The sequence below is a fragment of the Eublepharis macularius genome, chromosome 11 (genome assembly GCF_028583425.1).
Source record: "Eublepharis macularius isolate TG4126 chromosome 11, MPM_Emac_v1.0, whole genome shotgun sequence".
Lineage (NCBI taxonomy): Eukaryota > Metazoa > Chordata > Lepidosauria > Squamata > Eublepharidae > Eublepharis > Eublepharis macularius.
This window is the reverse complement of record NC_072800.1, coordinates 378,091-390,826: the sequence shown is the minus strand read 5'-3', so window position 1 is coordinate 390,826 and position 12,736 is coordinate 378,091. Positions and strand designations below refer to the sequence as shown.

The following is a 12,736-nucleotide window of genomic DNA, read 5'->3' as shown; positions in this document are numbered from 1 at the left end:
GGAACTCATTAGCATAACTCATTAGCATGTACCATGCCCCTTGCCATCCCCAGAAGTGTGTCATTGGCATAACCGATTTGCATATGTCACACCCCCTGACATCACCTATCCTGGCTGTTTTGGACCAAATCCTGGCCATTCAGGGCCGAAATTGGGCCCAAAATGGCAAAAAGGGGCTGAAAATGGCCGAAAAGGGGCCCAAAATGATCAGGATCAGGCCGCTGCTGAGTGGGAGAGTGATCCACCACCCGTCAGAGGCCCGATCTGGGCCATGTCGGCCCCAATCCAGGCCAAAACAGGCCCAAAATGGCCCAGAGTCAGGTTGGCGGGGCCACCTGTCATGTGACCTCTTTGGGGAACTGCCGGAACTGCGTTCCTGCGCGTTCCGCCCTCGAAATGAGCCGTGCATTTTATATTGATGCCATTGATCCCTAAAAGGAGAACCGGCATTAAGTCCGTTCACTTACCGGCCCAGAACGATGAGCCTGTTGTCGTGAAACGCTTTGCAGCCCTTTTCAGCCTCTGGGTGTTCAAAGGGGGGGAAGGATGTCTGAGTTGCATTTTTGTGCGACAAGAAACATTCATTTCTTTCCTGATGAACTTTACTGCAACACTCAGTAAATGCATACTTTCCAGCAATATTTGGCTCATGACAGAGTTCATCTAGGATAAGAATATCCTAATGGAAAGAAGCAAAACATTCCTTTAATTTCTTAGCTGTGCACTGGAACGTCACAGAATTGCAGCACACACGATTGACACTGGATTCTGCAGCGGAACGGCCGTGGCAGGAGGCCCCATAGACTCTGGGCATCCCTTTGACATCCCTGGATGTCTGACATCGGGCCAAAAAGGCATGAATGATGTTGTGGGGCAGTGACAGGAACCAACCACACTGAGTTGCGACCCAGAGGAGGCTTGCCTAATATTGGAGAGGAGGTGGGATGATTCTGGGCTGTGCAACACACCAGCCAAACTGAGAGCCAAGCTACAAGTGACGCCTTACACAGGTTGGACACTTGTCAGCTTCCCTCAAGTTTTGATGGGAAATGTAGGCATCCTGGTTGTACAGCTTGGCTCTCCATTACAGCTGCAAGACCAGGATGCCTACATTCCCCATCAAAACTTAAGGGAAGCTGACAAGTGTCCAACCTGTGTCAGGCGTCACTTGTAGCTTCGCTCTGAGAAATGTCTCACGGTTTCATTTAGGTGTGGAGGATCCCAGAGGACACATTTGTATCCCTCTCTTCCTCCAAGGAGACTGGAGTGGCTCTTATGATTCTCTCTGCCTTATCTTCACAACTACCCTGTGAGGGATATTAAGTTGAAAGAAGAGTGATGGGCCCAAAAGTACCCAGTGAGTTTCAGGGGTGAGAATAAACTCAGATGCCAGCATTGACCAAGTTTAGATATTGTAAATGTTAGAAGATTCAAGAGCGGAATCTGAGCAACACTGAAAGAGATTTTCTGTTACTACGTGCCAGCAACAGCTGCTCTTGAGATAATAGGCAAAGTATATTTTTATGGTGCATGGAATCCAGACTCCAAATGGTTCCCTCCTGGCTGGGCTGGGCTGGCGAAGTTGCTGAGTGCAAGGCTCTTGATGGGAGAGGGGGCACCCTTGAAGGTCGTTGGCTTTACTCACTTGCTCTCTCCTCAGCCTCATTACACTGCATTGCGCTGCATGGCGTATTAGTCTCAGACTAGGATCAGGGAGTCCCGGGTTCAAATCCCCACTCAGCCATACGCTGCTGAAGCCCCTCCCCTCCCCAAGCCCAGGAACCTCCATGAGGAACCCCCAAATCTCCCGGAATTTCCCATCCGGGCACTGGCAGCCCTGGCCACAACCTGTCCCACAGGGTTAGTGAGGATAAAATGGAAGCCAGCAGGCAGGGGGGATGCAGGGGGGAAGCCGTCCCCCTACAGTGTGACTCGGCCCATCCTGGTGCTGGGCTGGCATAATAGAACTGGGTCAGTCTTTCTCAGGAGGGGCAGCGAGGGAGCGGGAAGGAGGGAAAGCTGGAGATGGGGAAGGCAGGTAAAGGCAGGTTTGCTGGTGGGTGGGAAGGAGAGAAGGAAGCGCGGGAAGGGAAATGGGGGGGGACCCACGAGGGCTTGAGCAAGGCATCTCACTTTCCCTTCCACCACTATTTTATCTTTTCCTTTCCTGAAACTCCTCATTTCATATCACCTCACAAGTGATATGAAATGCAGAGATTCCTAACTCCCAATAAAATGAATTTGCTGACCAGGACTGCAAAACCACAAGTGGGAGAATGTGTAAGCCGCTCTCTGGAGGACTGCCTTCAGTTCAGGAAGTTCTTTTGGAAGATGGGCGTGGCATCGGAGGGAACGGATGCCTGAAGAGCTGGCTCCTTCCCTACCCACCCCCTAGCCTGACTAAATCATCTTTTGAGACTTCTGGCAAGCTAGTAATGAAAGGGAAAAGTGACTCTATAGTTAAGAGACAAAATACAAAAGTTGCAAAAAACCTGAAGGAGTACTTCACTCACTCAGAAAACGCAGCTTTTTCAGAGGCAAGGATGAGTGAAGCAGCAAAGATGGCGACGCCTGAACCTTCGGTAAGCACACAAGATATAGAACTCACTGACCTTGCTCTAAACGCCTTGTTTTTAAAACTGGAGAGAAGCTTTAAAAGCCAAATTACTGTTTTACTTAACCCACTGACTGAGCAAGTTTCAGAAATAAAAACTGTGTTAAATGAAGTGGCTCAAAAAACAAACAAAGCAATTGATCTAAGTCATGCAAGGCAAGAAGACATCAGAGCTTTACAATCTGAAAATATAAATATGCAAAACAGAATCTTATCACTTGAGATGCAAGCTCGCTGTCTGCAGTTAAAATTTAGGGGGGTTACGGAATCTAGCACCCCTAAATCGGACCTTGCTGACTTTATATCAGGCTGGCTTGCATCGGTACTGCAACTGGAAAGTGTTGCAACCCCGATTGTAAACAAAGCATTCAGAGTGGGTTCTCCTAACTCTGAAAAACGAAGAAATCCCAGGGATATACTTGCAGTTTTTTCAGATCGGAAAATGAGAAAAAAAGTTATTGAAATGGCACGGAGTCAAAAAACCCTTACCTATAATGATCTACAAATCTCTGTTTATACTGATCTGCCCAGAGAAGTCCTTGAAAAGCGAAAACAACTCAAACAGGTCACAGATGAACTGCGACAGGCAAGAATTCCTTACAGATGGATAAATCTTTATAATCTGCAGGTCAGACATAATGGCAAAACCTTTCAAGCAGTAGATCATGAATCTGGAATGTTATTGCTGCACTCAGTCGGAATTACAAACTTAATGGACACTGTATTGTCGAAGGCTTTCACGGCCGGAGAACTATGGTTGTTGTGGGTTTTCCGGGCTGTATTGCCGTGGTCTTGGCATTGTAGTTCCTGACATTTCGACAGCAGCTGTGGCTGGCATCTTCAGAGGTGTAGCACCAAAAGACAGAGATTAATGGACACTGAATCTAGTTCTCAGAAGAGGAAAAGAAGCTTGCCTTCAACTCCTCAGAAGATCAGCAAGATCCCAATACGAAATACCTGAAGATTTATTATTGCTTGACTGTCCAGGAGTTCTGTTTGCTCTATTTACATGTCTTTAGTTTGGTCTGGGGGGGTGGGGAGGGAAAGTTTAGCCAGACGAATTAGCCCTTCAGAAGGAGATAACCCTTTTTTTGTTGGTTCAACAATAACCCTGTTCAGGAATAGCAGGGTTATAGTGGGTTGTTTAGGGACAATTAATTTCACTTTCAGATTTAGATAAAGCTGAATAATAGTATATTGTTATATAGATAGTTCATTAGAGATTGAATAGAAATTTATTACTGGGAAGTTTGTAGTGTTCTTAGTGTGGGTGTTTATAAACTTGATTTAAATTATATTTACTTGTTATCACTACTAACTATTTAATCAAGAAGATAATTCATTTTTACTAAAATATAATATTTGATAGTTTGCTATTAAGAAATTGTTGTTTACATTTATTGGTATGTATTAGAAACCTTCATTCTAATTAAAGTAGTTGGTTTTGTAGGGTTTGTTAAATATTAGGTAGAGATTAAGGAAAGTTTATAGAAATAAGGTTACCATTATTGCTTACTCTTATAATTTATTAAAACTTCTGCAGGATATTATTAAGATATTGTTAACAACTTTTTAGCTATTCTTCTTTTGTTAGTTTAATACTTAGGTAAAGAAATATATACTAAATCTAACATTGTTCTATTTTATTGTGAGGGTTAGGCAACCTTTAGTGTTATTTGTGTGTGTGTGTGTGTAACACACACACACATAAATCTAAATTTTAATTTAAAAATCTGCAAAATACATTTATAGCTGTTTTATTATTCTACAAAACAATAAAAACATTTTTTTTAAAAAAGGAAGTTCTTTTGGCTGGCTCCACATGACGTGTGTGCAGTGTGCTGTCAAGTTGCTTCCGACTTACGATGACCCTATGAATTAATGACTTCCAAAATGCCCTATTATTAGCAGCCTTACTCAGATCTTGCTAACTGAAGGCTGGGGCTTCCTGTATTGAGTCAATATGAGGAGAGGCTGAAGGAGTTGGGAATGTTCTACTTACTTACTTACTTACTTACTTACTTACTTACTTACTTACTTACTTACTTACTTACTTACTTACTTACTTACTTACTTACTTACTTACTTACTTACTTACTTACTTACTTACTTACTTACTTACTTACTTACTCTCAGAGTTGGAAGGGACCACCCTGACTAACAGGTATCCAATAAATATTTAGAAACCTCCCCTAAAGGATTTTTGAAGCCATTCCTTCAATATGCACATTTTCCTACAGACTCAATAATACACACTTTAACCTTCATATTGTTGCACTTGGCAAGATAGTTCTTGTATTCTTAAAACGGATATGCTTAGATGTTTCTGTCTAAGCAGGTTAAATAGATACTGTTCCTCTTCAATCTGCCATTTCTGTGTTCCTTTTCCCAGCTGCTTTACCAAGCTCAAAGTGCCAAGTGACACCATGATGGGCCATGATAACAAAATATATATTATATGAATGTTTCAAGCATAGTCCACAATTCTCATTCCCAACCACTTACAATAGACTTTGTGCATTCTGGGACGGCGTGTTCATCAGCTGCACATTTCTTTCCAAGGTCTGTGATGTCATATACCATTTTTTCCACATCTTCAAAGGTGATATTTGGCACATAGTGAACAAATGAGACGAGGACACTGAAAAGGAGCATATGCAATTAATAATACAGTTACCGCTTGGCCTTGGATACTTAGGAGAGATTTTATAGACATCGGCGGAGGGCTACAAGAATGGGGGACCAGTGAGGGAAGCTTGAGATCAGGAGAGCTTGATTTAAACAGTCAGAAATGCCTTATTTCCACCAGAACTCTCTGTTTGAATCTCTTTTGCTGGAGAATGCTTTCTTTACATAAATTGTGTGCCAGTCTGCAATCCACATTCCAAAGACACAGTCCGATATTCTTTAGGAGGACACAACCAAAGGCACTAAAAACAGTCATTGGACATTACCTTTTAGAATGACCAACTGCTCTAAAGTAAATTCAAAATTTAAATGTTCACTTAAAAGATGAATAATATATGTTTTAATTACTTCATTTGCATCAATCTCTATGTGAATATATAGCATGGAGGGGAAAAAAGGATGTTTCCTTTGCTTTCCAGTGATGGAGTTCCGTTTTGCAGCCGGCACCTCCAGAAGGGGCAGCCCTTCCTCCAAACGCATCACGGAGAAGGCAGTGGGCACGCAGCCGTCTGCTTTGAAAAACCATTTCTAAAAACAGGTTGCCTGTGGGAGGGGAAATTTTATCTGAACGACAGGTTATAACTGCTCCACAGTTTTCCTTTAATCTACCCAACAATTAATCAGCTAAATATTGCAGCCTGTTGTCTCTGGCTCCCTTTATTATTCTGCTCATTGGTCCTACCCATAGTCCTTTTTATTTTTGAGATCAGGTCACCTGCGGCCTGTTTTTTGGATAAGAGCAAGTGAGAAGTCAGGCGAGTGACTACTGAGACTTACATGCCTTGAAAGTCGTCCTCCTCTGGCAGTTCAGAGTAACTGTGCCCAATGGTGTTGCTTGGACCTGTCAAGAAGACACTTAGCAAATTGGCAGTGCTTTTCATTTTTATAGCAATTTTATAGCAATATATTGCCTAGTGCTTTCAAAAGGGAAGGCATGGAGAGCAGACAGAGACAGAACAGCTGGTATCTCCATGGACACAGTTCCCATCATGTAGTTGGAACTGATATCAGTCAAAATTAATACGACGGACACAGTATTATATCACATAATTCTATATCTTCATTCACTCTGGGCCAAAAAAGGAATGCTCATGTTCAGAAGGAGGCTTCCACACAGCCAACACGGGTGAGAACGTGTTCTCCTAATGCTCCTTCAGTCCTCCTCTTATGAAGTTGGGAGGGCGCATCGCTTGCTAAGGCCATGGGTCATATATATATTCAGCTCTGTGTCTTCACATTGCCTCCATTTGGGCCCTGTTGCCATTTTAAGGTGCATTTTTTTTACAATTCCCAAGTGAATCACCTTTCACGGGTTCCTTATCCTTACTGTGAAGAATGCGGCCTTTTTTGGCCAAAGTCTTCCCTGCTCACTTGCTGTGAGAAGTTGCCAGATCAAGAAGGGGACATGGGTTAAAATATTAAAAACAAAGAAAACAGATGTTGCACAGCCATCCAGAAGGATACAAGAGGTCTGGGAGTGGCAACAATGCAATGCACACCAGACTGTGTTTCACACTGATTGCGAACTATGTGAAAGTTCAAAGGGAATGTATGTGATTGACAATCAGTTGCTCACCACAGCATACATCCCTGTTAAGCAGTTGTAGCACAATCCTAAGCAGATGTCAATGGGAATTAGGGTTGCCAGCCTCCAGGTAGTGGCTGGAGATCTCCTGGAATTACAACTGGCCTCCAGACCACAGAGATCAGTTCACCTGGAGAAAATGGCTGCTTTGGCAGGTGGAGTCTATGGAATTATGCCATGCCAAGGTCCTTTCCCTCCCCAAACCCCACTTTCTCCAGGTTTCTCCAGGTTTCACCCTCCAGATCGCCAGGAGTTTCCCAACTTGGAGCTGGCAACCCTAATGGGAATAGATAGGTGTGACTCTACTTACAACTGCATTGCTCGTAACCTATATTGTCTTGCCCATTGCAAGGAAAGTTGTTCTTGCTCCTCGGTTCTTCTGATTTCTGACTAGTGCAGAAAACTCTCCTCACAACTTAGCAGGCCCAGACTCACAAATGGAATAGACTGTTGGAGCCCCATATATGCCACGTGTTCTAGCATTAGGTTTCCCTGGGATTCAAAAGACATTACAGGGTGGTTTCCCCAATGAAAGATTTTGTCCCTACAGCTAATCTTGACTGCTAGAGAAAGTGCTGATATAGTCATGGAAATTATTGCCAAACAGTACCAGCTCACACAAGGTGTTTACCATTTGTTCACATCATGGGAGCAGAGAAGGAAATATTCCTGCATTCAAAAGCTGTATTCCTTAATTTGTCCCTAAGAAGCACAGGTGGCTAGTAGGAAAAGTTAGAGGGACTCTAAATGAAATGTAACGGGCTAGAGTTGCACATTTAGGATCATAGAATCATAGAATCCCAGGGCTGGAAGGTGTCTCAAGGGTCATCTAGTTCTACCCCCTGCACAATGTAGGAAATTCACAACTACCCCCCACAACTGCCCCAGTGACCCCTGCTCCATGCCCAGAATATGGCATTAAAATGGTTAGAAGGTCTTACTAGCACAAAAAGGGAAATGGGGACAAAACATAACTCCAAAGAACCAATGCAGATCAGAAAGAAGAGAGGGGATGGACTTTTCCCAACTATAATAGAAAAGTTCCACAATTTTTTGTGTAACAACAACATGCCATATTTAAAGTTCAATAGCAGCAAGGAGAGAGTATCAAGTGGTGTCACAAAAGTATAACAGCAAAAAACTACGTGACGTGTCTGACAACAACGGAACCAGTGTATTTAATACATAAAACACATTACACAGTAAAACACACAATTCTAAAATAGCAATTCATAAAACAACCATGAGCAACTATTTTAATGGTATTGTATATGTGGAGTGTAGTATTTGTTTTATAAATTGCTATTTTAGAATTATGTGTTTTACTGTGTAATGTGTTTTATGTATTAAATACACTGGTTCCATTGTTGTCAGACACGTCACGTAGTTTTTTGCTGTTATATTTAAAGTTCATTCATCTGCTGTGAGAAGGAAAAATTACAATACATAGTTCCTTCCCTTGTATTTTGCATTGTCTAGTACAAGTTACCTGTGTCTGACAATACAGTGTTGTGTATTTCCCTGTCCCCAGCTTGTCGTAGTAACACATGATACTGTGAGAGTAGGGAGGGAGTTGTACTAGAAATATGGCTGCTATTTTCAACAGTAGCTGTTTGTATATAACGATGTCTCGTCTACCCCAAGCTCCAATGGACTGGGCCACTTTCTCTGTAGACAGAATCCTGGTTTTCAAATAACATTGCAAGCCCAACAATGTCTGATGAATTCGCAGAACCAGGTTGATAGCAACGGTATGAAAAGCATATAAGGCACAGTGAATGGGTTTAAAGCACTTCTTACCTACATCCCGATATCTTCTGGGCAGATGTTTTGATTCAGTAGAACATACCAAGAAAATAAAAGAAATGAATGTCACCCACTTCATGATTCCAAATTGTCTGGGGGCTGGAATGTGCAAGGTAGAAAGAGCAAAGGAGTGGACGGAGCTTTTATACTCTACTTCTATGCGTGTCAGGTTAATTGCTGTCGTATAAAAGGGAAGGTCTTGAGAGAGACTCCTGCTAATAATTAAATTGATAAATATTTACTCATTATGTTTGTTAAGTGGACATCTTGTAACAGAAAGACCTTGTGAACTCAGTATTCTTTCAGAATCTGTACAAATAGACATTGGTAAGTTTCTTTATCATACTGCAAATAACGGAGTTAAGCAAACTGCTTTCTTCATGTCCGTAACCTGTACACCAACCTTCCCTCCAACAGACATTTGTCCAAAGGTGAACTAAACTGCTTGAGCGGGCAGGGTGCTCTGTCAAGTGAAAAACCTCCAGTTCAGGGAGGAAGCCTTTGGCATTGTTTTCCAAGGCTGCTGATGAATAAACATTGGATCCTTTGCTATGAAAACTGATAATTCATAGTGGCTGTTATCCATACACATCACATACTTGCCCATCCTCACTAAAACAAAGTATGTTCTGATTTAACAAGGTTTGGTTGGAGAGCTGATGCAAAGCAGCAATTCAGACACAGAACAAATTCCGTTATTTCTAATCATCCCTATGAAATTAAAAGCCAAAAAACTCCACTGTGCTTGCGTCATGTCTCTTAGCAATGCCTTGTGGCAACCCAGACCTGGATCTCTTCCCAGCAAATTAAAGTCCTCCAGGCACTCCAGCTACGCTGCCCCTTCTTAATCCATAACAACTCAGTACAGACCAGAAAAGACACACTGTCCTTTGTGGTTGCAGGATTAGAGGAGGGGAGTCGCCCTTCCTTGCAGTTGTGGCCTGAAGAACTGCCCCCGGGGATCCCTGGATCTAATCTCTGGACCTCTTTTTCTTCCTAAGGGTCTCTTCAAAGAGTTCAGTGCTTCATTCAGCTATTGACAATGCTTATAAGATTGAACCATCGGACTGATGTGTGTGTGCATTAGTCGGATGTAGGAAAGAAGACACAATACACCTCTTTCGGTGTAGCTAGCCCTGGATGTTACAATCCTCAGTTATCTAAGCCAAAAAAATTATGTCTCAATGGCTGCTGATTCTTTAGCAGGCTATTTTTGGGCTCCTGTTCCTTCCACATCTTAGCTAGCCCTGGTGAACCCATTTAGTCATCAAAGAGGTGAAAGTCATTGCAGTGGTCAATCACTATAACACACACAGAGATATAAGCAAGCGGCTCAGAAATTACAATTAATTTAGTTACTAGTAATACAAACCATTCTAGACTCCTTACATGTGAAAGCCCATGTTATCTCCACATCAACTGGCGGGTTATAAATCTTCACAGTATATCATGTGGGCTATGGGAAAGTGATATATTTCTGATGTATTAGATCTGATTTCTGATGTATTGCATACCATAATGTAGGTAATAAGAAATAAACGCTTGTAATATCTGTCTTTGCTTGTGTGTTCAACTGAGGGTTTGCAGAGATTAGCGGCTACATGCTGGAGGCTTTTGAGGAATAATGGGAAGGGGGAACCGATCTGGGAACCCCCCATGTCCCAAATTCACCTTTCCAGGGTTCTCTGAGCTCTCAGGGGCTCGTTCTTACCCCCCCCCCCACCCACATTTTCTTTACTGATACTCAGCTGCTCTTGGGCTGCTTTGAGGTTTTTCTCCTTTTAACTTCTTTGAAGGCATGGGCAGACCCCTGAATAAGCAGAGGACACACACACACACACACACACACACACACACACACACACTGGCTGTGGGTGGCCCCATTGACTGCTTTCATCATCCACACAGGGACCAGCCAGTCCACAATTAGATACAGGCAGGGCTTTTTTTTTCAGCTGGAACGTGGTGGGACGGAGTTCTGGCACCTCTTGGAAATGGTCACATGGCCAGTGGCCCTGCCCCCTGATCTCCAGACAGAGGGGAGTTGAGATTGCCCTCTGTGCCAGCGGTGTGGAGGGCAATCTAAACTCCCCTCTGTCTGGAGATCACCAGCCACCAGCCACCAGCCATGTGACCATTTTCAGCGAGGGTGATTTAAACTTTAAAAAACTCCCGCCTTGTTCCAGCTGACCCAAAGTGACGTCATTGTGTGGTCCTGAGTTCCACCTGAGTTCCACCACTGCGTTCCACCACTGAGTTCCACCACCTCTTTCCCCAGGAAAAAAAGCCCTGATCTTTTGTTACAGTCATCCTCTCTGCTCTCAACTCTGGTGGGTTAGGAGTAGGGGTGTGCAAGCCAAAAAATTTCGGCTAAAGCTGAAAGCCGAAAGCCGAAAGAAGAATCTCTTTCGAATAAGCCGAAAGCCGAAACGGCCAGCCGTTTCGGCTTTCGGCTTTCGGCTTGCTTTCGGCTTGCTTTCGGCTTTTGGCTTTTTCAATGGGAAAATGCCTCCGTCTTCCCGGACGTCTGGGGGAGGCATTTTCCCACCGAATCAGCCCAAAATTGGTGGGGACCTTCCTCTAACCCCTCTCTAAAACAACCCCAAGCTTCAGACCGATTGGACTTTGGGGGGCCATGTTATGGCCCCCCAAATCAGGTCCCCCTATCCTCCCATAAGAAAGCGAAGGAGCAGCATATTGTTAGCATGCTGCTGCTCATCTTCTTCATTATTTCCTAAGGGGAAAAATGAAGAGGCAGGCTTCCTTTGCCAGGGGTGACATTTTGCATGCAAAATGCCCCCCCAGCCCTCAGGGGCCCTTCTCCCAACCTTCCTCCCACCCCCCACCAAGGCTCAGCCTGCTCCCACTTGGGGGGGCCATTTCATGGCCTCCCCAAGTAGGTGCTCTAATCTCTACCACTGACAGCTGGGGGAGGCTTGTCTTGCCAGGGGTGGCATTTTCCATGCAAAATGCCCCCCAACCCTCTGGGACGCTTCTCCCACCCTTCCTCCCACCCCCCACCAAGGCTCAGACTGCTCCCACTTGGGGGGGGCATTTCATGGCCTCCCCAAGTAGGTGCTCTTTTCTCTACCACTGACAGCTGGGGGAGGCTTGTCTTGCCAGGGGTGGCATTTTGCATGCAAAATGCCCCCCAGCCCTCAGGGGCCCTTCTCCCACCCTTCCTCCCACCCCCCACCAAGGCTCAGCCTGCTCCCACTTGGGGGGGGCATTTCATGGCCTCCCCAAGTAGGTCCTCTCAGCCCCTAAAGTCCACCCCTTACAGCCCCACACAAAACCAATTCCCCCCCAGCTGCCACACACAGACCCAAATCCCCACATTAGCCCCTCACAGACCCAAATCCACCCCCACCTGCCCCACACCCATAACCCCAGGAACAGGCTGGCAAAGGCCAGCCCTCTCCCTTTGTTCCCTATGCTGGGAACTTCTAAACTCTCTTTCCCTGGGCAATTCTGCACAGCCCAGGGGTGCCACAATGGTGGGCACACTTCTGAGTGCCAGCTGGTCCCTGTGAAAGAGCACCTGAACCACAGACACCCTCCCTCAAATTCCCCCACCACCTACAGAGATGGCTGGCCAGCCAGCCCCATTGTTCCCTATGATGGGAACCAACTGCACAACAAAGAATAAAACACAAACAACACAAAATAAAGTTTTTTAAAAATTATTTTCTCCCTTTTAAAGTACAAGTAGGCAAAGCATTATGACACATTACACCAGCAGTCCCCCACACAGAAAAATAACACAACTCACTTAACGTCAGAGAATCACAAAAGCACCATTCCTGTCAAAAACACTTTATTTCTCGAACAGCTTTAGGTTACACAGCAGGGGGGCACACCAAAGGGCATGGCAGCAGTATCTTACACAAAAATAACACAACTCACTTAACATCAGAGAATCACAAAAGCACAATTCCTGTCAAAAACACTTTATTTCTTGAACAGCTTTAGGATACACAGCAGGGGGGGCGCACCAAAGGGCATGGCAGCAGTATCTTACACAAAAATAACACAACTCACTT

General features: G+C 44.4%; 1 protein-coding gene across 1 annotated transcript in view; it reads right to left on the bottom strand.

Annotated features, from left to right (window-relative positions):
* LOC129337859 (albumin-like) overlaps positions 1–8,823 on the bottom strand; it is a 40,373-nt gene extending 31,550 nt beyond the window's left edge. The window contains exons 1-4 of the mRNA XM_054991814.1: positions 8,688–8,823; positions 6,080–6,143; positions 5,120–5,255; positions 468–679 (exon numbers count right to left, since the gene is read on the bottom strand). Of these exons, the coding sequence (XP_054847789.1) occupies positions 468–679; positions 5,120–5,255; positions 6,080–6,143; positions 8,688–8,772 (497 nt within the window). The 5' untranslated portion in view covers positions 8,773–8,823. The remainder of the gene's footprint in view (positions 1–467; positions 680–5,119; positions 5,256–6,079; positions 6,144–8,687) is intronic.
* Between the last annotated feature and the right edge of the window lie 3,913 nt (positions 8,824–12,736).